The following is a 27,924-nucleotide window of genomic DNA, read 5'->3' as shown; positions in this document are numbered from 1 at the left end:
ATTTTTACCTTGTCAGCTCGGGGATTCGAACTTGCAACCTTTCGGTTACTAGTCCAACGCTCTAACCACTAGGCTACCCTGCCGCCCCCCCAAAAAACATGTTCTCACTTTTTCATTATGGGCTTTTGTGTGTAGATGAGTGAGATGTTATTTATTTATTCCGGCTGTAACAACAAAATATGGAATAAGTCAAGGGGTATGAATAGTTTCTGAAGACACTATCTAGCCCAGCGAAGAAGAATGGCTGGCTATCAGTTGTTTTATCAAATCACTGACAAGGTGGCGCTGCCGTTGTGGTTCTTACCAGGCTCTGTTCGCTGAGCAGACAGAAGAGCAGAGCATTGCCGACTTCTCTGAGGTTCTGGAAGCAGACGGTCTTCAGCTCGGCGTACTCCACTATGTCCTTCAGCTGGTGGTGGAAGAACTCCAGGATACCTGGCAGGGAGGAGAGACGGCTACATCAGACAAACACATCAACGGATCGATTAAGGACACTCTTAAATGGCTAGCAACTGTAGTCTAATTTGCCTTGCTAAAACCTTTAAATTATACAAAGACATTGAAGAAAGCACCCTCTCGTGACTCACCCGGGGAGCCGTACTCGTGGCGTGGGAGACGGCAGATCTTGGGCATCACCTCCATCAGAGTCTTCACATACTGCATGATGGTGCCCTGGAGCTGAGGGGAGAGACAGGGTTAATAACATACTGCATGATGGTTGAATGAGTTGAATGTCTTGTTCAGGGAGGAGAGGGTAAAGACAGGAGTTGAATGTCTTGTTCAGGGAGGAGAGGGTAAAGACAGGAGTTGAATGTCTTGTTCAGGGGGGAGAGGGTAAAGACAGGAGTTGAATGTATTGTTCAGGGGGGAGAGGGTAAAGACAGGAGTTGAATGTCTTGTTCAGGGGGGAGAGGGTAAAGACAGGAGTTGAATGTATTGTTGTATTTTCACTGTGTGGTTAGATCAGTGAAGAGAATGGTACTACTATCTAGGAAGTAGCCCATTACCTAACACCATGCTAACAGGAAATGCTCACTCTCCTACATCCTGCCACACCCTCCACCACCCCTCCTCCATCCCTCCTCCTTTCTCACCAGGCTCTTGACCACTTTCAGCAGCTCCTCCATGACCACAGCGATGCCCTGGTACCCCAGCAAACGACACATGGCCTTGATGTGAGGAGGACCAACAAAGTGTCTGTAGAAACCAAAGATACTGCTGTACGCCAGGTTCAGAGCCTGTAGAGGTAGAGGGAAACAGAGACAGGAGGGTAAGGGCCTGTAGATACGCATAACAAAACAGAGGAGTGTAAACATGAGGATAATGTCGTTAGATCAGGAGATTCAAAGACCAAAATCTATTTTGATTTCACGTGGTACATGAAAGGAATAGAAATAACTGCAGACTGTTGTTCCTGCTTGCTGTAGTTTAATATGCTCCCCACGATGCAGTAAACTACAGTGTGGACATTTATTTATCTTTCATTTCACTGTTTTTGTTTTGTGCACCCCTTTTGTTTTGTGCACTCCTTCTGATCACCTGGTAAACCCTCCACTCCTTCTGATCACCTGGTAAACCCTCCACTCCTTCTGATCACCTGGTAAACCCTCCACTCCTTCTGATCACCTGGTAAACCCTCCACTCCTTCTGATCACCTGGTAAACCCTCCACTCCTTCTGATCACCTGGTAAACCCTCCACTCCTTCTGATCACCTGGTAAACCCGACACTCCTTCTGATCACCTGGTAAACCCGACACTCCTTCTGATCACCTGGTAAACCCGACACTCCTTCTGATCACCTGGTAAACCCGACACTCCTTCTGATCACCTGGTAAACCCGACACTCCTTCTGATCACCTGGTAAACACGACACTACAGTCGTGGCCAAAAGTTTTGAGAATGACACAAATATAAATTTTCACAAAGTCTGCTGCCTCAGTTTGTATGATGGCAATTTGCATATACTCCAGAATGTTATGAAGAGTGATCAGATGAATTGCAATTAATTACAAAGTCCCTCTTTGCCATGCAAATGAACTGAATCCCCCAAAAACATTTCCACTGCATTTCAGCCCTGCCACAAAAGGACCAGCTGACATCATGTCAGTGATTCTCCCGTTAACACAGGTGTGAGTGTTGACGAGGACAAGGCTGGAGATCACTCTGTCATGCTGATTGAGTTCCAATAACAGACTGGAAGCTTCAAAAGGAGGGTGGTGCTTGGAATCATTGTGCTTCCTCTGTCAACCATGGTTACCTGCAAGGTAACACGTGCCGTCATCATTGCTTTGCATAAAAGGGACTTCACAGGCAAGGATATTGCTGCCAGTAAGATTGCACCTAAATCAACCATTTATCAGATCATCAAGAACTTCAAGGAGAGCGGTTCAAATGTTGTGAAGAAGGCTTCAGGGCGCCTAAGAAAGTCCAGCAAGCGCCAGGACTGTCTCCTAAAGTTGATTCAGCTGCGGGATCGGGGCACCACCAGTACAGAGCTTGCTCAGGAATGGCAGCAGACAGGTGTGAGTGCATCTGCATGCACAGTGAGGGGAAGACTTTTGGAGGATGGCCTGGTGTCAAGAAGGGCAGCAAAGAAGCCACTTCTCTCCAGGAAAAACATCAGGGACAGACTGACATTCTGCAAAAGGTACAGGGATTAGACTGCTGAGGACTGGGGTAAAGTCATTTTCTCTGATGAATCCCCTTTCCGATTGTTTGGGGCATCCGGAAAAAAGTTTGTCCAGCCAGACTAGGGGGTATTACAGCCAGACTAGGGGGTATTACAGCCAGACTAGGGGGTATTACAGCCAGACTAAGGGGTATTACAGCCAGACTAGGGGGTATTACAGCTCTAATGATACATAACCAGATTAGGGGGTATTACAGCCAGACTAGGGGGTATTACAGCCAGACTAGGGGGTATTACAGCCAGACTAGGGGGTATTACAGCCAGACTAAGGGGTATTACAGCTCTAATGATACATAACCAGATTAGGGGGTATTACAGCCAGACTAGGGGGTATTACAGCCAGACTAGGGGGTATTACAGCCAGACTAGGGGGTATTACAGCCAGACTAGGGGGTATTACAGCCAGACTAGGGGGTATTACAGCTCTAATGATACATAACCAGACTAGGGGGTATTACAGCCAGACTAGGGGGTATTACAGCCAGACTAGGGGGTATTACAGCTCTAATGATACATAACCAGACTAGGGGGTATTACAGCCAGACTAGGGGGTATTACAGCCGACTAGGGGGTATTACAGCCAGACTAGGGGGTATTACAGCTCTAATGATACATAACCAGACTAGGGGGTATTACAGCCAGACTAGGGGGTATTACAGCCAGACTAGGGGGTATTACAGCCAGACTAGGGGGTATTACAGCTCTAATGATACATAACCAGACTAGGGGGTATTACAGCCAGACTAGGGGGTATTACAGCCAGACTAGGGGGTATTACAGCCAGACTAGGGGGTATTACAGCCAGACTAGGGGGTATTACAGCTCTAATGATACATAACCAGACTAGGGGTAACAGACTAATATTCTTATTAAATACTTTTTTCTTTACATAGTTGAATGTGCTGACAACAAAATCACACAAAAATGATCAATGGAAATCAAATGTATCAACCCATGGAGGTCTGGATTTGGAGTCACACTCAAAATTAAAGTGGAAAACCACACTACAGGCTGATCCAACTTTGATGTAATGTCCTTAAAACAAGTCAAAATGAGGCTCAGTAGTGTGTGTGGCCTCCACGTGCCTGTATGATGTCCCTACAACGCCTGGGCATGCTCCTGATGAGGTGGCGGATGGTCTCCTGAGGGATCTGCTCCCAGACCTGGACTAAAGCATCCGCCAACTCCTGGACAGTCTGTGGTGCAACGTGGCGTTGGTGGATGGAGCGAGACATGATGTCCCAGATGTGCTCAATTGGATTCAGGTCTGGGGAACGGGCGGGCCAGTCCATAGCATCAATGCCTTCCTCTTGCAGGAACTGCTGACACACTCCAGCCACATGAGGTCTAGCATTGTCTTGCATTAGGAGGAACCCAGGGCCAACCGCACCAGCATATGGTCTCACAAGGGGTCTGAGGATCTCATCTCGGTACCTAATGGCAGTCAGGCTACCTCTGGCGAGCACATGGAGGGCTGTGTGGCCCCCCAAAGAAATGCCACCCCACACCATGACTGACCCACCGCCAAACCGGTCATGCTAGAGGATGTTGCAGGCAGCAGAACGTTCTCCACGGCGTCTCCAGACTCTGTCACGTCTGTCACATGTGCTCATGTGCTCAGTGTGAACCTGCTTTCATCTGTGAAGAGCACAGGGCGTCAGTGGCGAATTTTCCAATCTTGGTGTTCTCTGGCAAATGCCAAACGTCCTGCACGGTGTTGGGCTGTAAGCACAACCCCCACCTGTGGACGTCGGGCCCTCATACCACCCTCATGGAGTCTGTTTCTGACCGTTTGAGCAGACACATGCACATTTGTGGCCTGCTGGAGGTCATTTTGCAGGGCTCTGGCAGTGCTCCTCCTTGCACAAAGGCGGAGGTAGCGGTCCTGCTGCTGGGTTGTTGCCCTCCTACGGCCTCCTCCACGTCTCCTGATGTACTGGCCTGTCTCCTGGTAGCGCCTCCATGCTCTGGACACTACGCTGACAGACACAGCAAACCTTCTTGCCACAGCTCGCATTGATGTGCCATCCTGGATGAGCTGCACTACCTGAGCCACTTGTGTGGGTTGTAGACTCCGTCTCATGCTACCACTAGAGTGAGAGCACCGCCAGCATTCAAAAGTGGCCAAAACATCAGCCAGGAAGCATAGGAACTGAGAAGTGGTCTGTGGTCACCACCTGCAGAACCACTCCTTTATTGGGGGTGTCTTGCTAATTGCCTATAATTTCCACCTGTTGTCTATTCCATTTGCACAACAGCATGTGAAATTTATTGTCAATCAGTGTTGCTTCCTAAGTGGACAGTTTGATTTCACAGAAGTGTGATTGACTTGGAGTTACATTGTGTTGTTTAAGTGTTCCCTTTATTGTTTTGAGTAGTGTATATACACAGATACCAGATGTTTGAATTGTTCTACGTCTGTTTGGCTGAAACACATAAAAGTGTGAACGGCTAGAGAGAGTTTGGCTTCAGGGAGTTAGGGGTCAGGGATTAGGGTTGTACTGACCTTTGACCCGTACAGGTACTGGGGCTGAGAGTTAGGGTTGTACTGACCTTTGACCCGTACAGGTACTGGGGCTGAGAGTTAGGGTTGTACTGACCTTTGACCCGTACAGGTACTGGGGCTGAGAGTTAGGGTTGTACTGACCTTTGACCCGTACAGGTACTGGGGCTGAGAGTTAGGGTTGTACTGACCTTTGACCCGTACAGGTACTGGGGCTGAGAGTTAGGGTTGTACTGACCTTTGACCCGTACAGGTACTGGGGCTGAGAGTTAGGGTTGTACTGACCTTTGACCCGTACAGGTACTGGGGCTGAGAGTTAGGGTTGTACTGACCTTTGACCCGTACAGATACTGGGGCTGAGAGTTAGGGTTGTACTGACCTTTGACCCGTACAGGTACTGGGGCTGAGAGTTAGGGTTGTACTGACCTTTGACCCGTACAGGTACTGGGGCTGAGAGTTAGGGTTGTACTGACCTTTGACCCGTACAGGTACTGGGGCTGAGAGTTAGGGTTGTACTGACCTTTGACCCGTACAGGTACTGGGGCTGAGAGTTAGGGTTGTACTGACCTTTGACCCGTACAGGTACTGGGGCTGAGAGTTAGGGTTGTACTGACCTTTGACCCGTACAGGTACTGGGGCTGAGAGTTAGGGTTGTACTGACCTTTGACCCGTACAGGTACTGGGGCTGAGAGTTAGGGTTGTACTGACCTTTGACCCGTACAGGTACTGGGGCTGGGCGTTGGGTGGCTTGTCCCTCTGGAACTCCTGCGAGAAGGGCAGGACAGTACGGACAAACCTACAGAGAGGGAGAGGGATTGGGTGTTTTATTTTCACTAACCACGTTTCCATGTGAGTAAAGTCATATCGTATTAAAAAAAAAAGAGCTGTGATGGAAACAGGAAGTTTTGATGTCATTTTATAAATTCTGACAGAAAGTGTGTGATCTTGTTGTGTTGGTGAAATTGTTCATGAGGGAAATGGCAGTGGAAATATGGAGTCACGCGATGATATGGTGTGTTTGGGTCCTCTCACTACAACTCAGGGAACTATGCCGTTTATTAGGCTACACATGAAACTAGTGATGAACTTCACAAGGTGGTGAAAGACCACGTTGATCTTGATGCTCCTTTCCAATAAATATTGAGGTTCTGATTCTGGTGACATGATGATCCATGCTCTTATCCATAATAATGTCATCATGTAAACTACTAGCCTGTCCACACTGTATCTGGGAGCTGTTGGCTAGAACGCACATACCAAGACCAGAGTCGGCACATTTTCTATTTAACGCAGCAGTGGAGTTGAAAATGGATGGAAACACATTGACCTTTTATTCGGTACAAGAGAACTGCAGCGAGTGCACTGTCATCACGCACTGATTTATATCTGCAGCAAGTCCGTTTGGCCTCCCGGTGGCGCGGTGCTAGAGGCGTCACTACAGACCCGGGTTTGATCCCGGACTGTGTGGCAGCCGACCGCGAGACCCATGAGGCGGCGCACAATTGGCCCAGCGTCGTCCGGGTGAGGGGAGGGTTTGGCCGGCCGGGATGTCCTTGTCCCATCGCGCTCTAGCGACTCCTTGTGGTGTGCCGGGCACAGTGCATGCTGACACGGTCATCATGTGTACGGTGTAGTAGTAGTGTATAGTAGTAGTAGTGTGTAGTTGTAGTAGTAGTAGTAGTGTGTAGTTGTAGTAGTAGTAGTAGTGTGTAGTTGTAGTAGTAGTAGTAGTGTGTAGTTGTAGTAGTAGTAGTAGTAGTAGTGTGTAGTTGTAGTAGTAGTAGTAGTGTGTAGTTGTAGTAGTAGTAGTGTGTAGTTGTGTGTAGTTGTAGTAGTAGTAGTAGTGTGTAGTTGTAGTAGTGTGTAGTTGTAGTAGTGTGTAGTAGTAGTTGTAGTAGTGTGTAGTTGTAGTAGTAGTAGTAGTAGTGTGTAGTTGTAGTAGTAGTAGTAGTAGTAGTGTGTAGTTGTAGTAGTAGTGTGTAGTTGTAGTAGTAGTAGTAGTAGTGTGTAGTTGTAGTAGTGTGTAGTTGTAGTAGTGTGTAGGTGTAGTAGTAGTAGTAGTAGTGTGTAGTTGTAGTAGTAGTAGTAGTAGTGTTACCTGTTAGTAGATCCGTTGTAGCAGCAGTTGTGTGTGTAGTTGTAGTAGTAGTAGTAGTAGTAGTAGTGTGTAGTAGTAGTAGTGTGTAGTTGTAGCAGTGTGTAGTAGTAGCAGTGTGTAGTAGTAGTAGTAGTAGTAGTGTGTAGTAGTAGTAGTGTGTAGTAGTGTGTAGTAGTAGTAGTAGTGTGTAGTAGTAGTAGTAGTGTGTAGTAGTAGTAGTAGTGTGTAGTAGTAGTAGTGTGTAGTTGTAGCAGTGTGTAGTAGTAGCAGTGTGTAGTAGTAGTAGTAGTAGTGTGTAGTAGTAGTAGTAGTAGTAGTAGTAGTAGTAGTAGTAGTGTGTAGTAGTAGTAGTAGTAGTAGTAGTAGGTGTGTAATAGTAGTGTGTAGTTGTAGTGTGTAGTAGCAGTGTGTAGTTGTAGTAGTAGCAGTGTGTAGTAGTAGTAGCAGTGTGTAGTAGTAGTAGCAGTGTGTAGTAGTAGTAGCAGTGTGTAGTAGTAGTAGTAGTAGTAGTAGTAGTAGTAGTAGTAGTGTGTAATAGTAGTGTGTAGTTGTAGTGTGTAGTAGTAGTGTGTAGTTGTAGTGTGTAGTTGTAGTAGTGTGTAGTTGTAGTAGTAGTAGTGTGTAGTTGTAGTTGTGTGTAGTAGTAGTAGTAGTTGTGTGTAGTAGTAGTGTTACCTGTTAGTAGATCCGTTGTAGCAGTAGTTGTGTGTGTAGTTGTAGTAGTAGTAGTAGTAGTAGTAGTAGTAGTAGTAGTAGTGTGTAGTTGTAGTAGTAGCAGTGTGTAGTAGTAGTAGTAGTGTGTAGTAGTAGTAGTAGTAGTAGTAGTAGTAGTGTGTAATAGTAGTGTGTAGTTGTAGTGTGTAGTAGTAGTAGTGTGTAGTTGTAGTAGTAGCAGTGTGTAGTAGTAGTAGTAGCAGTGTGTAGTAGTAGTAGTAGTTGTAGTGTGTAATAGTAGTAGTAGTAGTGTGTAGTAGTAGTAGTGTGTAATAGTAGTGTGTAGTTGTAGTGTGTAATAGTAGTAGTAGTAGTGTGTAGTAGTAGCAGTGTGTAGTAGTAGTAGTAGTGTGTAGTAGTAGTAGTAGTAGTAGTAGTAGTAGTAGTAGTAGTAGTGTGTAGTTGTAGTGTGTAGTAGTAGTAGTGTGTAGTTGTAGTAGTAGCAGTGTGTAGTAGTAGTAGTAGCAGTGTGTAGTAGTAGTAGTAGTAGTGTGTAGTAGTAGTAGTAGTAGTAGTAGTAGTAGTAGTAGTAGTAGTGTGTAGTAGTAGTAGTAGTAGTAGTGTGTAGTAGTAGTAGTAGTAGTAGTAGTAGTAGTAGTAGTAGTAGTAGTAGTAGTAGTGTGTAATAGTAGTAGTAGTGTGTAATAGTAGTGTGTAGTAGTAGTAGTGTGTAGTAGTGTGTAGTTGTAGTAGTGTGTAGTTGTAGTAGTGTGTAGTTGTAGTAGTAGTAGTGTGTAGTAGTAGTAGTGTGTAGTAGTAGTAGTGTGTAGTAGTAGTAGTGTGTAGTTGTAGTAGTAGTAGTGTGTAGTTGTAGTAGTGTGTAGTTGTAGTAGTAGTAGTGTGTAGTTGTAGTAGTAGTAGTGTGTAGTTGTAGTAGTAGTAGTGTGTAGTTGTAGTAGTAGTAGTGTGTAGTTGTAGTAGTAGTGTGTAGTTGTAGTAGTAGTGTGTAGTTGTAGTATTAGTAGTAGTGTGTAGTTGTAGTAGTAGTAGTGTGTAGTAGTAGTAGTAGTGTGTAGTTGTAGTAGTTGTAGTAGTGTTACCTGTTAGTAGATCCGTTGTAGCAATAGTTGTGTGTAGTAGTAGTAGTAGTAGTAGTAGGTGTGTAGTTGTAGTAGTAGTGTGTAGTTGAAGTAGTAGTAGTTGTTACCTGTTAGTAGATCCGTTGTAGCAGTAGTAGTAGTAGTAGTGTGTAGTTGTAGTTGTAGTGTGTAGTAGTAGTAGTAGTAGTGTGTAGTAGTAGTGCGTAGTAGTAGTAGTGTGTAGTAGTAGTAGTGTGTAGTAGTAGTAGTAGTAGTGGTGTGTAGTTGTAGTAGTAGTAGTAGTAGTGTGTAGTTGTTACCTGTTAGTAGATCCGTTGTAGCAGTAGTGTGTAGTAGTAGTAGTAGTAGGTGTGTAGTAGTAGCGTGTAGTAGTAGTAGTAGTGTGTAGTAGTAGTAGGTGTGTAGTGTGTAGTAGTGTGTAGTAGTAGTAGTAGTAGTGTGTAGTAGTAGTAGTGTGTAGTGTGTAGTAGTGTGTAGTGTGTAGTAGTAGTGTGTAGTGTGTAGTAGTGTGTAGTGTGTAGTTGTAGTAGTAGTAGTAGTGTGTAGTTGTTACCTGTTAGTAGATCCGTTGTAGCAGTAGTTGTAGTAGTAGTAGTGTGTAGTGTGTAGTAGTAGTAGTAGTAGTAGTGTGTAGTTGTAGTAGTGTGTTGTTGTAGTAGTAGTAGTAGTAGTAGTAGTGTGTAGTTGTGTGTAGTTGTAGTAGTAGTAGTGTGTAGTGTGTAGTTGTTACCTGTTAGTAGATCCGTTGTAGCAGTAGTTGTGTGTGTAGTACTCGTAGTAGTTGTGTGTAGTTGTTACCTGTTAGTAGATCCGTTGTAGCAGTAGTTGTGTGTAGTTGTAGTAGTAGTAGTGTGTAGTGTGTAGTTGTTACCTGTTAGTAGATCCGTTGTAGCAGTAGTTGTGTGTGTAGTACTCGTAGTAGTTGTGTGTAGTTGTTACCTGTTAGTAGATCCGTTGTAGCAGTAGTTGTGTGTGTAGTAGTCGTAGTAGTTGTGTAGTAGTAGTAGTGTGTAGTTGTGTTACCTGTTAGTAGATCCGTTGTAGCAGTAGTTGGGGAGGAAGTCGTAGTTGTAGTAGTAGTGTGTAGTTGTGTTACCTGTTAGTAGATCCGTTGTAGCAGTAGTTGGGGAGGAAGTCGTAGTTGTAGTAGTAGTGTGTAGTTGTGTTACCTGTTAGTAGATCCGTTGTAGCAGTAGTTGGGGAGGAAGTCGTAGTTGTAGTAGTAGTGTGTAGTTGTGTTACCTGTTAGTAGATCCGTTGTAGCAGTAGTTGGGGAGGAAGTCGTAGTTGTAGTAGTAGTGTGTAGTTGTGTTACCTGTTAGTAGATCCGTTGTAGCAGTAGTTGGGGAGGAAGTCGTAGTTGTAGTAGTAGTGTGTAGTTGTTACCTGTTAGTAGATCCGTTGTAGCAGTAGTTGGGGAGGAAGTCGTAGTTGTAGTAGTAGTGTGTAGTTGTGTTACCTGTTAGTAGATCCGTTGTAGCAGTAGTTGGGGAGGAAGTCGTAGTTGTAGTAGTAGTGTGTAGTTGTGTTACCTGTTAGTAGATCCGTTGTAGCAGTAGTTGGGGAGGAAGTCGTAGTTGTAGTAGTAGTGTGTAGTTGTGTTACCTGTTAGTAGATCCGTTGTAGCAGTAGTTGGGGAGGAAGTCGTAGTTGTAGTAGTAGTGTGTAGTTGTGTTACCTGTTAGTAGATCCGTTGTAGCAGTAGTTGGGGAGGAAGTCGTAGTTGTAGTAGTAGTGTGTAGTTGTTACCTGTTAGTAGATCCGTTGTAGCAGTAGTTGGGGAGGAAGTCGTAGTTGTAGTAGTAGTGTGTAGTTGTGTTACCTGTTAGTAGATCCGTTGTAGCAGTAGTTGGGGAGGAAGTCGTAGTTGTAGTAGTAGTGTGTAGTTGTTACCTGTTAGTAGATCCGTTGTAGCAGTAGTTGGGGAGGAAGTCGTAGTTGTAGTAGTAGTGTGTAGTTGTTACCTGTTAGTAGATCCGTTGTAGCAGTAGTTGGGGAGGAAGTCGTAGTTGTAGTAGTAGTGTGTAGTTGTTACCTGTTAGTAGATCCGTTGTAGCAGTAGTTGGGGAGGAAGTCGTAGTTGTAGTAGTAGTGTGTAGTTGTTACCTGTTAGTAGATCCGTTGTAGCAGTAGTTGGGGAGGAAGTCGTAGTTGTAGTAGTAGTGTGTAGTTGTTACCTGTTAGTAGATCCGTTGTAGCAGTAGTTGGGGAGGAAGTCGTAGTTGTAGTAGTAGTGTGTAGTTGTTACCTGTTAGTAGATCCGTTGTAGCAGTAGTTGGGGAGGAAGTCGTAGTTGTAGTAGTAGTGTGTAGTTGTTACCTGTTAGTAGATCCGTTGTAGCAGTAGTTGGGGAGGAAGTCGTAGTTGTAGTAGTAGTGTGTAGTTGTTACCTGTTAGTAGATCCGTTGTAGCAGTAGTTGGGGAGGAAGTCGTAGTTGTAGTAGTAGTGTGTAGTTGTGTTACCTGTTAGTAGATCCGTTGTAGCAGTAGTTGGGGAGGAAGTCGTAGTTGTAGTAGTAGTGTGTAGTTGTGTTACCTGTTAGTAGATCCGTTGTAGCAGTAGTTGGGGAGGAAGTCGTAGTTGTAGTAGTAGTGTGTAGTTGTTACCTGTTAGTAGATCCGTTGTAGCAGTAGTTGGGGAGGAAGTCGTAGTTGTAGTAGTAGTGTGTAGTTGTTACCTGTTAGTAGATCCGTTGTAGCAGTAGTTGGGGAGGAAGTCGTAGTTGTAGTAGTAGTGTGTAGTTGTTACCTGTTAGTAGATCCGTTGTAGCAGTAGTTGGGGAGGAAGTCGTAGTTGTAGTAGTAGTGTGTAGTTGTTACCTGTTAGTAGATCCGTTGTAGCAGTAGTTGGGGAGGAAGTCGTAGTTGTAGTAGTAGTGTGTAGTTGTGTTACCTGTTAGTAGATCCGTTGTAGCAGTAGTTGGGGAGGAAGTCGTAGTTGAGTTCCCAGAAGACGTGGAGTGTGATGCGTCCGTAGGGGGCGGAGACATTGTGATTGGCCTCCCGGAACATGGCGTCCATACTGTCCAGCGTCAGGAACTTAGAGAGCAGCTTGTGAGTCATACGGTTGATGTTCATCAGACCTTCTAGTTCCTGTTACAAGGAGGGGGAGAAGACAGCTTGTGAGTCATACGGATGATGTTCATCAGACCTTCTAGTTCCTGTTACAAGGAGGGGGAGAAGACAGCTTGTGAGTCATACGGTTGATGTTCATCAGACCTTCTAGTTCCTGTTACAAGGAAGGGGAGAAGACAGCTTGTGGGTCATACGGATGATGTTCATCAGACCTTCTAGTTCCTGTTACAAGGAAGGGGAGAAGACAGCTTGTGGGTCATACGGTTGATGTCCAATCAGACCTTCTAGTTCCTGTTACAAGGAGGGGGAGAAGACAGCTTGTGGGTCATACGGATGATGTTCATCAGACCTTCTAGTTCCTGTTACAAGGAGGGGAGAAGACAGCTTGTGGGTCATACGGATGATGTTCATCAGACCTTCTAGTTCCTGTTACAAGGAAGGGGAGAAGACAGCTTGTGGGTCATACGGATGATGTCCAATCAGACCTTCTAGTTCCTGTTACAAGGAGGGGGAGAAGACAGCTTGTGGGTCATACGGATGATGTCCAATCAGACCTTCTAGTTCCTGTTACAAGGAGGGGAGAAGACAGCTTGTGGGTCATACGGATGATGTTCATCAGACCTTCTAGTTCCTGTTACAAGGAGGGGGAGAAGACAGCTTGTGGGTCATACGGATGATGTTCATCAGACCTTCTAGTTCCTGTTACAAGGAGGGGGAGAAGACAGCTTGTGGGTCATACGGATGATGTCCAATCAGACCTTCTAGTTCCTGTTACAGAGTGGACAGTCACTAAATAACACAGACACACTTAAAGCAGGTCGTACCACGATGGATGTGAGGTCCTCGCTCTCGAAGCGGTTGATGGCCAGCTCCAGAGACTTGTAGAGAGCAGCAGACACTCTCTGGGTGATCAGACGGTTCAGGTCTATGGAACGACCCAGCAGCTAGAGGAGAGGAACCAACATGAGGTACATGACAGACAGACAAGGACCACATGAAGTAAAGAGACTGGCAACACTGGGAGGGGGAGTAGTGGGGAGAGAGAGTAGTGGGGAGAGAGAGTAGTGGGGAGAGAGAGTAGTGGGGAGAGAGAGTAGTGGGGAGAGAGAGTAGTGGGGAGAGAGTAGTGGGGAGAGAGTAGTGGGGAGAGAGTAGTGGAGGGAGAGCGTAGTGGAGGGAGAGCGTAGTGGAGGGAGAGCGTAGTGGGGGGAGAGCGTAGTGGGGGGAGAGCGTAGTGGGGGGAGAGCGTAGTGGGGGGAGAGCGTAGTGGGGGGAGAGCGTAGTGGGGGGAGAGAGAGTAGTGGGGGGAGAGAGAGTAGTGGGGGGAGAGAGAGTAGTGGGGGGAGAGAGAGTAGTGGGGGGAGAGAGAGTAGTGGGGGGAGAGAGAGTAGTGGGGGGAGAGAGTAGTGGGGGGAGAGTAGTGGGGGGAGAGTAGTGGGGAGAGAGTAGTGGGGGGAGAGTAGTGGGGGGAGAGTAGTGGGGAGAGAGTAGTGGGGAGAGAGTAGTGGGGAGAGAGTAGTGGGGAGAGAGTAGTGGGGAGAGAGTAGTGGAGGGAGAGTAGTGGGGAGAGAGTAGTGGAGGGAGAGTAGTGGAGGGAGAGTAGTGGGGAGAGAGTAGTGGGGAGAGAGTAGTGGAGGGAGAGTAGTGGGGAGAGAGTAGTGGAGGGAGAGTAGTGGAGGGAGAGAGTAATGGGGGGAGAGTAGTGGGGGGAGAGTAGTGGGGGGAGAGTAGTGGGGGGAGAGTAGTGGAGGGAGAGTAGTGGAGGGAGAGTAGTGGAGGGAGAGTAGTGGAGGGAGAGTAGTGGAGGGAGAGTAGTGGGGAGAGAGTAGTGGGGAGAGAGTAGTGGAGGGAGAGAGTAATGGGGGGAGAGTAGTGGGGGGAGAGTAGTGGGGGGAGAGTAGTGGGGGGAGAGTAGTGGGGGGAGAGTAGTGGAGGGAGAGTAGTGGAGGGAGAGTAGTGGAGGGAGAGTAGTGGAGGGAGAGTAGTGGAGGGAGAGTAGTGGGGAGAGAGTAGTGGGGAGAGAGTAGTGGAGGGAGAGTAGTGGGGAGAGAGTAGTGGAGGGAGAGTAGTGGAGGGAGAGTAGTGGAGGGAGAGTAGTGGGGAGAGAGTAGTGGGGAGAGAGTAGTGGGGAGAGAGTAGTGGGGAGAGAGAGTAGTGGGGGGAGAGTAATGGGGAGAGAGAGTAGTGGGGAGAGAGAGTAGTGGGGAGAGAGAGTAGTGGGGAGAGAGAGTAGTGGGGGGAGAGCAGTGGGGAGAGAGTAATGGGGAGAGAGCAGTGGGGAGAGAGTAATGGGGAGAGAGCAGTGGGGGGAGAGTAATGGGGAGAGAGTAGTGGAGGGAGAGTAGTGGAGGGAGAGTAGTGGGGGGAGAGTAGTGGGGGGAGAGTAGTGGAGGGAGAGTAGTGGAGGGAGAGTAGTGGAGGGAGAGTAGTGGAGGGAGAGTAGTGGAGGGAGAGTAGTGGAGGGAGAGTAGTGGAGGGAGAGTAGTGGAGGGAGAGTAGTGGAGGGAGAGTAGTGGAGAGAGAGTAGTGGGGAGAGAGTAGTGGGGAGAGAGTAGTGGGGAGAGAGTAGTGGGGAGAGAGTAGTGGAGGGAGAGTAGTGGAGGGAGAGTAGTGGAGGGAGAGTAGTTTCAGTCTGGGTCTAGTAGTGGATAGAGGTCAGAGGTCAGGGAGTTACCTGAACGTGGCGTTGTTTCAACAGGGTCTCGTAGCGGTTGGAGGGTTAGGGTTAGAGGTCAGGGAGTTACCTGAACGTGCCGTTGTTTCAACAGGGTCTCGTAGCGGTTGGAGGGTTAGGGGGTCAGAGGTCAGGGAGTTACCTGAACGTGGCGTTGTTTCAACAGGGTCTCGTAGCGGTTGGAGGGTTAGGGTTAGAGGTCAGGGAGTTACCTGAACGTGGCGTTGTTTCAACAGGGTCTCGTAGCGGTTGGAGGGTTAGGGTTAGAGGTCAGGGAGTTACCTGAACGTGCCGTTGTTTCAACAGGGTCTCGTAGCGGTTGGAGGGTTAGGGGGTCAGAGGTCAGGGAGTTACCTGAACGTGGCGTTGTTTCAACAGGGTCTCGTAGCGGTTGGAGGGTTAGGGTTAGAGGTCAGGGAGTTACCTGAACGTGGCGTTGTTTCAACAGGGTCTCGTAGCGGTTGGACGCGGGCCAGGGGATGTTAGCTCCCTGGTTCTTACAGTCCGCTCTCAGACGCTTGTCCAGCAGCAGACTGAGGAGAAGAGAAACACACACACCATATAAACAACAAGACAACGAGAGAGAGACCCTACCTTAGACAAGTTAAACACGCCGGGCAGAAGGGTACAGAAGTTAAAGGGCAATCTCCTGTAAACGGCTGAGGGAAAGGGCTGGAGAAACACAACCACTCACACCTCTGGAAGTAACGCACAAGATTTTGGTCATCAATGCAGGAGCATGTTTGATGAACATGAGGAGAAAAGGAACTGTCTATCTGTAGGGTGTAGGAAACACCAGGCCTCACACACAGCCTCACACACCAGGCCTCAGACACAGCCTCACACACCAGGCCTCACACACCAGGCCTCACACACCAGGCCTCACACACCAGGCCTCACACACCAGGCCTCACACACCAGGCCTCACACACAGCCGATTTCAGAAGAAAAGATTGAATAAGGGGGACACGTGTAGATGGGCCAGTATTGAATAAGGAGGACACGCGTAGATGGGCCAGTATTGAATAAGGAGGACAAGTGTAGAAGGGGCCAGTATTGAATACTGATCACTGGTAGTCAGGTCAGAGACACAGGTAGATCCACAGCCAGGTTGTTCATGTCAGGTCAGAGACACTGGTAGATCCCCGGTAAGGATGAAACTGGGTCTGGTAGGCCGGGTTTTCTCAAAGTCTCTGGGCTTTCAGTCTCAGGAGAGGGCGGTAAGGATGAAACTGGGTCTTGTAGGCCGGGCTTTCTCAGTCCTATTTTTGGCGTTATGTTTGATGACATGCTGACAGTTGAAAGCAGAGTAGTGTTGCGTACTACAGACAGGGATCCCCAAACTAATATTTGAAAATAAATACAGTTTTATTGCTAAATTCAAATAAACTATAAGAATATCGCAAGAGCAAACGAAAACATGTCAGTCGCCCATTGCGCCGCCCCACCCGTATTTTCAGTTATTGAACAGTATTGATTCAAAAGTTTAACGTACCTTCCAGCTAGAATCTTGTAGTAGGCAAAGATCTGATCAGCCAGCTTGTAGACAAACTGATCGAAACACAGGTTGACCTGCAGAGGATGTAACATAGGAAGTACACCATCAGTCATGATCAAAACACAGGTTGACCTGAGGTAAGAGGATGTAACATAGGAAGTACACCATCAGTCATAATCAAAACACAGGTTGACCTGCAGAGGATGTAACATAGGAAGTACACCATCAGTCATGATCAAAACACAGGTTGACCTGAGGTAAGACGATGTCATTTAGGTTAGTGATTGGAAATACAGCCTCCTGTAAGACCACCTTTCAAATCAAAATGTAATGTTACTAGTCACGTTCAGGTTACAGCTGGCAAGCTCCCCTCAACAAGGAAGTACACTATCATTAAATCAAAATGACTAGTGACGACTAGTCTAATGGTGAACTATACCTCTGCTGTAGTGATGACTAGTCTAATGGTGAACTATACCTCTGCTGTAGTGATGACTAGTCTAATGGTGAACTATACCTCTGCTGTAGTGATGACTAGTCTAATGGTGAACTATACCTCTGCTGTAGTGATGACTAGTCTAATGGTGAACTATACCTCTGCTGTAGTGATGACTAGTCTAATGGTGAACTATATACCTCTGCTGTAGTGATGACTAGTCTAATGGTGAACTATACCTCTGCTGTAGTGATGACTAGTCTAATGGTGAACTATACCTCTGCTGTAGTGATGACTAGTCTAATGGTGAACTATATACCTCTGCTGTAGTGATGACTAGTCTAATGGTGAACTATACCTCTGCTGTAGTGATGACTAGTCTAATGGTGAACTAGATACCTCTGCTGTAGTGATGACTAGTCTAATGGTGAACTAGATACCTCTGCTGTAGTGATGACTAGTCTAATGGTGAACTATACCTCTGCTGTAGTGATGACTAGTCTAATGGTGAACTATATACCTCTGCTGTAGTGATGACTAGTCTAATGGTGAACTATATACCTCTGCTGTAGTGATGACTAGTCTAATGGTGAACTAGATACCTCTGCTGTAGTGATGACTAGTCTAATGGTGAACTATACCTCTGCTGTAGTGATGACTAGTCTAATGGTGAACTATATACCTCTGCTGTAGTGATGACTAGTCTAATGGTGAACTATATACCTCTGCTGTAGTGATGACTAGTCTAATGGTGAACTATATACCTCTGCTGTAGTGATGACTAGTCTAATGGTGAACTATACCTCTGCTGTAGTGATGACTAGTCTAATGGTGAACTATATACCTCTGCTGTAGTGATGACTAGTCTAATGGTGAACTATATACCTCTGCTGTAGTGATGACTAGTCTAATGGTGAACTATACCTCTGCTGTAGTGATGACTAGTCTAATGGTGAACTATATACCTCTGCTGTAGTGATGACTAGTCTAATGGTGAACTATACCTCTGCTGTAGTGATGACTAGTCTAATGGTGAACTATATACCTCTGCTGTAGTGATGACTAGTCTAATGGTGAACTATATACCTCTGCTGTAGTGATGACTAGTCTAATGGTGAACTATATACCTCTGCTGTAGTGATGACTAGTCTAATGGTGAACTATATACCTCTGCTGTAGTGATGACTAGTCTAATGGTGAACTATATACCTCTGCTGTAGTGATGACTAGTCTAATGGTGAACTATATACCTCTGCTGTAGTGATGACTAGTCTAATGGTGAACTATATACCTCTGCTGTAGTGATAACTAGTCTAATGGTGAACTATATACCTCTGCTGTAGTGATGACTAGTCTAATGGTGAACTATATACCTCTGCTGTAGTGATGACTAGTCTAATGGTGAACTATATACCTCTGCTGTAGTGATGACTAGTCTAATGGTGAACTATATACCTCTGCTGTAGTGATGACTAGTCTAATGGTGAACTATATACCTCTGCTGTAGTGATGACTAGTCTAATGGTGAACTATATACCTCTGCTGTAGTGATGACTAGTCTAATGGTGAACTATATACCTCTGCTGTAGTGATGACTAGTCTAATGGTGAACTATACCTCTGCTGTAGTGATGACTAGTCTAATGGTGAACTATATACCTCTGCTGTAGTGATGACTAGTCTAATGGTGAACTATACCTCTGCTGTAGTGATGACTAGTCTAATGGTGAACTATATACCTCTGCTGTAGTGATGACTAGTCTAATGGTGAACTATATACCTCTGCTGTAGTGATGACTAGTCTAATGGTGAACTATACCTCTGCTGTAGTGATGACTAGTCTAATGGTGAACTATATACCTCTGCTGTAGTGATGACTAGTCTAATGGTGAACTATACCTCTGCTGTGGTGATGACTAGTCTAATGGTGAACTATATACCTCTGCTGTAGTGATGACTAGTCTAATGGTGAACTATATACCTCTGCTGTAGTGATGACTAGTCTAATGGTGAACTATATACCTCTGCTGTAGTGATGACTAGTCTAATGGTGAACTAGATACCTCTGCTGTAGTGATGACTAGTCTAATGGTGAACTATATACCTCTGCTGTAGTGATGACTAGTCTAATTGTGAACTATATACCTCTGCTGTAGTGATGACTAGTCTAATGGTGAACTACATACCTCTGCTGTAGTGATGACTAGTCTAATTGTGAACTATATACCTCTGCTGTAGTGATGACTAGTCTAATGGTGAACTATATACCTCTGCTGTAGTGATGACTAGTCTAATTGTGAACTATATACCTCTGCTGTAGTGATGACTAGTCTAATGGTGAACTATATACCTCTGCTGTAGTGATGACTAGTCTAATTGTGAACTATATACCTCTGCTGTAGTGATGACTAGTCTAATGGTGAACTATATACCTCTGCTGTAGTGATGACTAGTCTAATTGTGAACTATATACCTCTGCTGTAGTGATGACTAGTCTAATGGTGAACTATATACCTCTGCTGTAGTGATGACTAGTCTAATTGTGAACTATATACCTCTGCTGTAGTGATGACTAGTCTAATGGTGAACTATATACCTCTGCTGTAGTGATGACTAGTCTAATGGTGAACTATATACCTCTGCTGTAGTGATGACTAGTCTAATGGTGAACTATATACCTCTGCTGTAGTGATGACTAGTCTAATGGTGAACTAGATACCTCTGCTGTAGTGATGACTAGTCTAATGGTGAACTATATACCTCTGCTGTAGTGATGACTAGTCTAATGGTGAACTATATACCTCTGCTGTAGTGATGACTAGTCTAATGGTGAACTATATACCTCTGCTGTAGTGATGACTAGTCTAATGGTGAACTATATACCTCTGCTGTAGTGATGACTAGTCTAATGGTGAACTATATACCTCTGCTGTAGTGATGACTAGTCTAATTGTGAACTATATACCTCTGCTGTAGTGATGACTAGTCTAATGGTGAACTATATACCTCTGCTGTAGTGATGACTAGTCTAATGGTGAACTATATACCTCTGCTGTAGTGATGACTAGTCTAATGGTGAACTATATACCTCTGCTGTAGTGATGACTAGTCTAATGGTGAACTATACCTCTGCTGTAGTGATGACTAGTCTAATGGTGAACTATATACCTCTGCTGTAGTGATGACTAGTCTAATGGTGAACTATATACCTCTGCTGTAGTGATGACTAGTCTAATGGTGAACTATATACCTCTGCTGTAGTGATGACTAGTCTAATGGTGAACTATACCTCTGCTTCAATCTCATCGTAGAGGAACTGCTTCTTGAACTTGGTCAGGGCGTAGTGGGCACTGTCATTATAGAGGTCCAGAGGGTACAGCACATACCTGCAGGACAGAGACTTCATGAGACTGGCTCTGGATGGAAGACACTACTCCGTGTGTGTGTGTGTGTGTGTGTGTGTGTGTGTGTGTGCTCCTTACTCCATCATAGAGGCCTCCTTGGTCTCCAGTATGTGGTCTGTGAGGATCCAGGGCATGGACATCTCGATGGGGAACTGGATCCTGCGACCCATGGTCAGCTCCAGGAAGAACTCTCTAAACCACAGCTGAGACAGGTCACAGCACTGCTGCAGGGTCTCTGTTAGGGAGGGGACAGAGGGACAGGGGGAGGGTTAGAGAGGGGACAGGGGGACAGACAGAGGATTAGAGAGGGGACAGACAGAGGGTTAGAGAGGGGACAGAGGGGACAGGGGGACAGACAGGGGGTTAGAGAGGGGACAGGGGGACAGACAGAGCAGGACGGTTCTGTAAAGTCCGTACCGCTGAAGTTGAGCAGGTGTGTGTAGAAGAAGGACTCTCTGTGGAACTTCTCCATGTCCATGATGGTGGGTCCCTCCAGACTGCTGCGGAGAGTCTTCTTAGAACCACTCTTATCAGCTATCAGAGACTCCAGCATGGTACGAACCATGTACAGCTACAGAGGAGGAGGAGAGGAAGAGGAGGAGAGGAAGAGGAGAGTGAGAAACAACATGGCTTCAGGATGGATCTTAGTAGTGTGGAAGAGAGATTAGTGATATATTCCTAGAGCCCAGAAGCTACGGGACGAGCCCAGGATGAGACAAGGACTACAGGACGAGCCCAGAAGCTACGGGACGAGCCCAGGATGAGCCCAGGACTACGGGACGAGCCCAGGACTACGGGACGAGCCCAGAAGCTACGGGACGAGCCCAGGACTACGGGACGAGCCCAGGACGAGCCCAGAAGCTACGGGACGAGCCCAGAAGCTACGGGACGAGCCCAGAAGCTACGGGACGAGCCCAGAAGCTACGGGACGAGCCCAGAAGCAGATGAAGAGAAGAGACCGAGGGTGCTGAGAGAGAGGGAGAGAGACCGAGGGTGTTGAGAGAGAGGGCGAGAGACCGAGGGTGCTGAGAGAGAGAGGGCGAGAGACCGAGGGTGCTGAGAGAGAGAGGGCGAGAGACCGAGGGTGCTGAGAGAGAGAGGGCGAGAGACCGAGGGTGCTGAGAGAGAGAGGGCGAGAGACCGAGGGTGCTGAGAGAGAGGGAGAGAGACCGAGGGTGCTGAGAGAGAGAGGGAGAGAGACCGAGGGTGCTGAGAGAGAGGGAGAGAGACCGAGGGTGCTGAGAGAGAGGGAGAGAGACCGAGGGTGCTGAGAGAGAGAGGGAGAGAGACCGAGGGTGCTGAGAGAGAGGGAGAGAGACCGAGGGTGCTGAGAGAGAGGGCGAGAGACCGAGGGTGCTGAGAGAGAGGGCGAGAGACCGAGGGTGCTGAGAGAGAGGGAGAGAGACCGAGGGTGCTGAGAGAGAGGGAGAGAGACCGAGGGTGCTGAGAGAGAGGGAGAGAGACCGAGGGTGCTGAGAGAGAGGGAGAGAGACCGGGGGTGCTGAGAGAGAGGGAGAGAGACCGAGGGTGCTGAGAGAGAGGGAGAGAGACCGAGGGTGCTGAGAGAGAGGGAGAGAGACCGGGGGTGCTGAGAGAGAGGGAGAGAGACACCGAGGGTGTTGAGAGAGGGGGTTCAGACAGACCTGTGTGCTGGAGGGGCCGACAGCGCGGCGAGGAACCTTGATGTCAAACCCTCCCTTAGGATCTTTCTCTCCTCGCAGGGCAGGGTCATTGTGGGGCTCATGTCCTGCCTCCCAATCACAGATGGTCTTCCTGATGGCCTGCAGGACACTGGGGAGAGAAACATGTTGACTAGTACATCAGAGTGACTGAGCTGGGGTGTGTGTGTGTGGCTCTGTGTGTGGCTCTGTGTGTGTGTGTGTGTGCGTGTGGCTCTGTGTGTGTGTGTGTGTGCGGCTCTGTGTGTGTGTGTGCGTGTGGCTCTGTGTGTGTGTGCGCGTGTGGCTCTGTGTGTGTGTGGCTCTGTGTGTGTGTGCGTGTGGCTCTGTGTGTGTGTGTGTGTGTGTGTGTGTGTGTGGCTCTGTGTGTGTGTGTGTGTGTGTGTGTGTGTGTGTGTGTGTGGCGCTCCGTCGTACCTCTGTACCACGTTCTTCTTCTTCTTGATGGCCTGCCGTAGCGGGTCTCTCAGGGTGAGCTGGGCGAAGTCCTGCAGGACTGAGTAGATGGTGTGGCGGATAGCGTGGTTAAACACCGACTCCATACGACCCATCAGAACCTGCAAACCCTTTATCATGGCCATCACCTGGAGGGAAGGAACACCTCAGAGTTAGTCTCTAACACACCTAGAGACAGGTTAGTTAGAGACAGTGTAATGGGGTAACGGGTGTAGTAGATGGCGTGTAATGGGGTAACTGGTGTAGTAGATGGCGTGTGATGGGGTAACGGGTGTAGTAGATGGCGTGTAATGGGGTAACGGGTGTAGTAGATGGCGTGTAATGGGGTAACTGGTGTAGTAGATGGCGTGTGATGGGGTAACGGGTGTAGTAGATGGCGTGTAATGGGGTAACGGGTGTAGTAGATGGCGTGTAATGGGGTAACTGGTGTAGTAGATGGCGTGTGATGGGGTAACGGGTGTAGTAGATGGCGTGTAATGGGGTAACGGGTGTAGTAGACGGCGTGTAATGGGGTAACTGGTGTAGTAGATGGCGTGTAATGGGGTAACGGGTGTAGTAGATGGCGTGTAATGGGGTAACTGGTGTAGTAGATGGCGTGTAATGGGGTAACGGGTGTAGTAGATGGCGTGTAATGGGGTAACGGGTGTAGTAGATGGCGTGTAATGGGGTAACGGGTGTAGTAGATGGCGTGTAATGGGGTAACGGGTGTAGTAGATGGCGTGTAATGGGGTAACTGGTGTAGTAGATGGTGTGTAATGGGGGAACTGATGTAGTAAGTTCGCTCTGATGTAGTAAGTTCGCTCAATTTGTAAGTCGCTCTGGATAAGAGCGTCTGCTAAATGACTTAAATGTAATGTTACATCTTCCATCTAAATTCTCCTTTCCACTCTTCCCTGTAGAACCCGAGATGTCTCTGACTTGTGATTTGGGGAGAGGTTACAGAACCGTAGTAGTGTTCTTGTTGTTAATGGACTCGTCATTGTTTATGTTGGCTAGACATTCCATTCAAGCGTTTTATTCAATTCATACGGTTTAAGCATAACCAAGCAACAGCTATTCCCGCCACAAACCCCCTCCCGGCAGACAGGAAGCATGTGGTTTAGAGGATGGACGACACGTTTCGGATAATCAGTCTATTTAAATATAAACATTTGGAACTTGACAGTCATAGTCAGTACACCGCTTTTCAGAATGCTCAACAAATGATATGTGAAGAACACAGAACTCTGCATCAACGCGAGCCCTGGACTGGACAACAACCGATACTAATACTGTAGACCAGACAGGTCCAACTAGAGGGGTGTGGCTGACCTCGACCAGGGAGAACTTCTCCTCGGTGGTGTAGTTGTATCGTGTAGCTCGTTCATACTCCTCCGCGTTGTCAGGACACTCCTTGTTAGAGTACTTATCCGTTGGATGAACCAGCTTCCACGAGTACTGCAGGAAGAAGAGGCATCATCATCATCATCATCCTCACCATGTTAGAAAACCTGATTTTAAAAACAGCTTTTATAACATGAAGTATTCAAACATCTTCAAAACAAGGACACGATATTACAGTTTTAGTGAGATCAATCTGAATGAACCCTGTTCAATTATTCTGTCCTGTCGTGTTGTTTTAGTGCCAACCCTGGAGGGCTTCAGTACCAACCCTGGAGGGCTTCAGTACCAACCCTGGAGGGCTTCAGTACCAACCCTGGAGGGCTTTAGTGCCAACCCTAACCCTGGATGGCTTTAGTACCAACCCTGGAAGGCTTTAGTACCAACCCCAACCCTGGATGGCTTTAGTACCAACCCTAACCCTGGATGGCTTTAGTGCCAACCCTGGATGGCTTTAGTACCAACCCTGGATGGCTTTAGTGCCAACCCTAACCCTGGATGGCTTTAGTACCAACCCCAACCCTGGATGGCTTTAGTACCAACCCCAACCCTGGATGGCTTTAGTACCAACCCTGGATGGCTTTAGTACCAACCCTAACCCTGGATGTCTTTAGTACCAACCCTAACCCTGGATGGCTTTAGTGCCAACCCTGGATGGCTTTAGTACCAACCCTGGATGGCTTTAGTACCAACCCTAACCCTAGATGGCTTTAGTACCAACCCTAACCCTAGATGGCTTTAGTGCCAACCCTGGATGGCTTTAGTACCAACCCTGGATGGCTTTAGTACCAACCCCAACCCTGGATGGCTTTAGTACCAACCCCAACCCTGGATGGCTTTAGTACCAACCCTGGATGGCTTTAGTACCAACCCTGGATGGCTTTAGTACCAACCCCAACCCTGGATGGCTTTAGTGCCAACCCTAACCCTGGATGGCTTTAGTACCAACCCTGGATGGCTTTAGTACCAACCCCAACCCTGGATGGCTTTAGTACCAACCCTGGATGGCTTTAGTACCAACCCCAACCCTGGGTGGCTTTAGTGCCAACCCTGGATGGCTTTAGTACCAACCCTGGATGGCTTTAGTACCAACCCCAACCCTGGATGGCTTTAGTGCCAACCCTAACCCTGGATGGCTTTAGTACCAACCCTGGAAGGCTTTAGTACCAACCCCAACCCTGGATGGCTTTAGTACCAACCCTAACCCTGGATGGCTTTAGTGCCAACCCTGGATGGCTTTAGTACCAACCCTGGATGGCTTTAGTGCCAACCCTAACCCTGGATGGCTTTAGTACCAACCCCAACCCTGGATGGCTTTAGTACCAACCCTGGATGGCTTTAGTACCAACCCTAACCCTGGATGTCTTTAGTACCAACCCTAACCCTGGATGGCTTTAGTGCCAACCCTGGATGGCTTTAGTACCAACCCTGGATGGCTTTAGTACCAACCCTGGATGGCTTTAGTACCAACCCTAACCCTAGATGGCTTTAGTACCAACCCTAACCCTAGATGGCTTTAGTGCCAACCCTGGATGGCTTTAGTACCAACCCTGGATGGCTTTAGTACCAACCCCAACCCTGGATGGCTTTAGTACCAACCCCAACCCTGGATGGCTTTAGTACCAACCCTGGATGGCTTTAGTACCAACCCTGGATGGCTTTAGTACCAACCCCAACCCTGGATGGCTTTAGTGCCAACCCTAACCCTGGATGGCTTTAGTACCAACCCTGGATGGCTTTAGTACCAACCCCAACCCTGGATGGCTTTAGTACCAACCCTGGATGGCTTTAGTACCAACCCCAACCCTGGGTGGCTTTAGTGCCAACCCTGGATGGCTTTAGTACCAACCCTGGATAGCTTTAGTACCAACCCCAACCCTGGATGGCTTTAGTGCCAACCCTAACCCTGGATGGCTTTAGTACCAACCCTGGATGGCTTTAGTACCAACCCTAACCCTGGATGGCTTTAGTGCCAACCCTAACCCTGGGTGGCTTTAGTGCCAACCCTAACCCTGGATGGCTTTAGTGCCAACCCTAACCCTGGAGGGCTTCAGTACCAACCCTGGATGGTTTTAGTACCAACCCTGGAGGGCTTCAGTACCAACCCTAACCCTAGATGGCTTTAGTGCCAACCCTAACCCTAGATGGCTTTAGTGCCAACCCTAACCCTGGATGGCTTTAGTGCCAACCCTAACCCTGGATGGCTTTAGTGCCAACCCTGGATGGCTTTAGTGCCAACCCTAACCCTGGATGGCTTTAGTGCCAACCCTGGATGGCTTTAGTGCCAACCCTAACCCTGGGTGGCTTTAGTGCCAACCCTAACCCTGGATGGCTTTAGTACCAACCCTGGATGGCTTTAGTGCCAACCCTAACCCTGGATGGCTTTAGTGCCAACCCTGGATGGCTTTAGTGCCAACCCTGGATGGCGTTAGTGCCAACCCTAACCCTGGGTGGCTTTAGTGCCAACCCTAACCCTGGATGGCTTTAGTACCAACCCTGGATGGCTTTAGTGCCAACCCTAACCCTGGGTGGCTTTAGTGCCAACCCTAACCCTGGGTGGCTTTAGTGCCAACCCTGGATGGCTTTAGTGCCAACCCTAACCCTGGATGGGTCCGAGTTCAGGGGTCACTCACCACTTCCATGACGTGTGCGCTCCACTGGGACAGTAGCTGCATCCCCTGCAGAGACAGGTCAAACAGCTTCCTGTACTCATGGTCTGTCTTGTGGGCCTCCTGACGACCGGACCCCGTCACCACCTAGAGAGAGACACATTATTATAACAGGTTAACAGGCCCTGGTCACCACCTAGAGAGAGACACATTATTATAACAGGTTAACAGGCCCTGGTCACCACCTAGAGAGAGACACATTATTATAACAGGTTAACAGGCCCTGGTCACCACCTAGAGAGAGACACATTATTATAACAGGTTAACAGGCCCTGGTCACCACCTAGAGAGAGACACATTATTATAACAGGTTAACAGGCCCTGGTCACCACCTAGAGAGAGACACATTATTATAACAGGTTAACAGGCCCTGGTCACCACCTAGAGAGAGACACATTATTATAACAGGTTAACAGGCCCTGGTCACCACCTAGAGAGAGACACATTATTATAACAGGTTAACAGGCCCTGGTCACCACCTAGAGAGAGACACATTATTATAACAGGTTAACAGGCCCTGGTCACCACCTAGAGAGAGACACATTATTATAACAGGTTAACAGGCCCTGGTCACCACCTAGAGAGAGACTCATTATTATAACAGGTTAACAGGCCCTGGTCACCACCTAGAGAGAGACACATTATTATAACAGGTTAACAGGCCCTGGTCACCACCTAGAGAGAGACACATTATTATAACAGGTTAACAGGCCCTGGTCACCACCTAGAGAGAGACTCATTATTATAACAGGTTAACAGGCCCTGGTCACCACCTAGAGAGAGACACATTATTATAACAGGTTAACAGGCCCTGGTCACCACCTAGAGAGAGACACATTATTATAACAGGTTAACAGGCCCTGGTCACCACCTAGAGAGAGACACATTATTATAACAGGTTAACAGGCCCTGGTCACCACCTAGAGAGAGACACATTATTATAACAGGTTAACAGGCCCTGGTCACCACCTAGAGAGAGACTCATTATTATAACAGGACATAACAGGACATAACAGGCCCTGGTCTCCACCTAGAGAGAGACACCTTTATTGGGACATAACAGGTTAACAGGACATAACAGGTCATAACAGTCCCTGGTCCAAAGTAGTGCACTATATAGGGAATAGGGCTCTGGTCCAAAGTAGAGCTCTATGTAGGGAATAGGGTTCCATAGTGCTCTGGTCTAAAGTAGTGCACTATATAGGGAATAGGGTTCCATAGTGCTCTGGTCTAAAGTAGTGCACTATATAGGGAATAGGGTTCTATAGGGCCCTGGTCTAAAGTAGTGCACTATATAGGGAATAGGGTTCCATAGGGCTCTGGTCTAAAGTAGTGCACTATATAGGGAATAGGGTTCTATTTGAGATGCATCCTAGGTACTGGTCCACTCACCTCACTGTTACTGTAGCGAGCCAGCTCAGAGATGAACCTCATGTGGTCTTCCCTGATCTGAACCATCTGCTCACAGATATTATACTGAGGACTGCTGCCTGTTGAGGTACATGACCACCTGGGAACAGGGAGGAGAGAGAGAGAGAGATGAGAAGACAGAGATGAGAAGACAGAGATGAGAAGACAGAGATGAGAAGACAGATGAGCGAGAGAGAGA

At 47.5% G+C, this 27,924-nt stretch overlaps 1 protein-coding gene across 5 annotated transcripts in view; it reads right to left on the bottom strand.

The window, feature by feature from the left end:
* LOC139541701 (cytoplasmic FMR1-interacting protein 1 homolog) overlaps nucleotides 1-27,924 on the bottom strand; it is a 98,516-nt gene that overhangs the window by 14,087 nt on the left and 56,505 nt on the right. For all 5 annotated transcript variants that reach the window (XM_071346638.1, XM_071346639.1, XM_071346641.1 and 2 more), the window contains 16 exons: nucleotides 27,708-27,825; nucleotides 26,280-26,402; nucleotides 23,578-23,703; nucleotides 22,228-22,394; nucleotides 21,775-21,922; nucleotides 20,549-20,702; nucleotides 20,210-20,366; nucleotides 20,017-20,113; nucleotides 16,290-16,366; nucleotides 15,219-15,327; nucleotides 12,945-13,064; nucleotides 11,939-12,138; nucleotides 5,902-5,989; nucleotides 1,095-1,238; nucleotides 588-678; nucleotides 305-435 (listed from right to left, as the gene is read on the bottom strand). In XM_071346638.1, coding sequence (XP_071202739.1) covers nucleotides 305-435; nucleotides 588-678; nucleotides 1,095-1,238; nucleotides 5,902-5,989; nucleotides 11,939-12,138; nucleotides 12,945-13,064; nucleotides 15,219-15,327; nucleotides 16,290-16,366; nucleotides 20,017-20,113; nucleotides 20,210-20,366; nucleotides 20,549-20,702; nucleotides 21,775-21,922; nucleotides 22,228-22,394; nucleotides 23,578-23,703; nucleotides 26,280-26,402; nucleotides 27,708-27,825 — 2,050 coding nt within the window. The remainder of the gene's footprint in view (nucleotides 1-304; nucleotides 436-587; nucleotides 679-1,094; nucleotides 1,239-5,901; nucleotides 5,990-11,938; nucleotides 12,139-12,944; nucleotides 13,065-15,218; nucleotides 15,328-16,289; nucleotides 16,367-20,016; nucleotides 20,114-20,209; nucleotides 20,367-20,548; nucleotides 20,703-21,774; nucleotides 21,923-22,227; nucleotides 22,395-23,577; nucleotides 23,704-26,279; nucleotides 26,403-27,707; nucleotides 27,826-27,924) is intronic.

This window comes from Salvelinus alpinus, chromosome 16 (genome assembly GCF_045679555.1).
Source record: "Salvelinus alpinus chromosome 16, SLU_Salpinus.1, whole genome shotgun sequence".
Taxonomy (NCBI): Eukaryota; Metazoa; Chordata; class Actinopteri; order Salmoniformes; family Salmonidae; genus Salvelinus; species Salvelinus alpinus.
The sequence above is the reverse complement of the archived record's forward strand: the minus strand, read 5'-3'. Positions and strand labels throughout refer to the sequence as shown.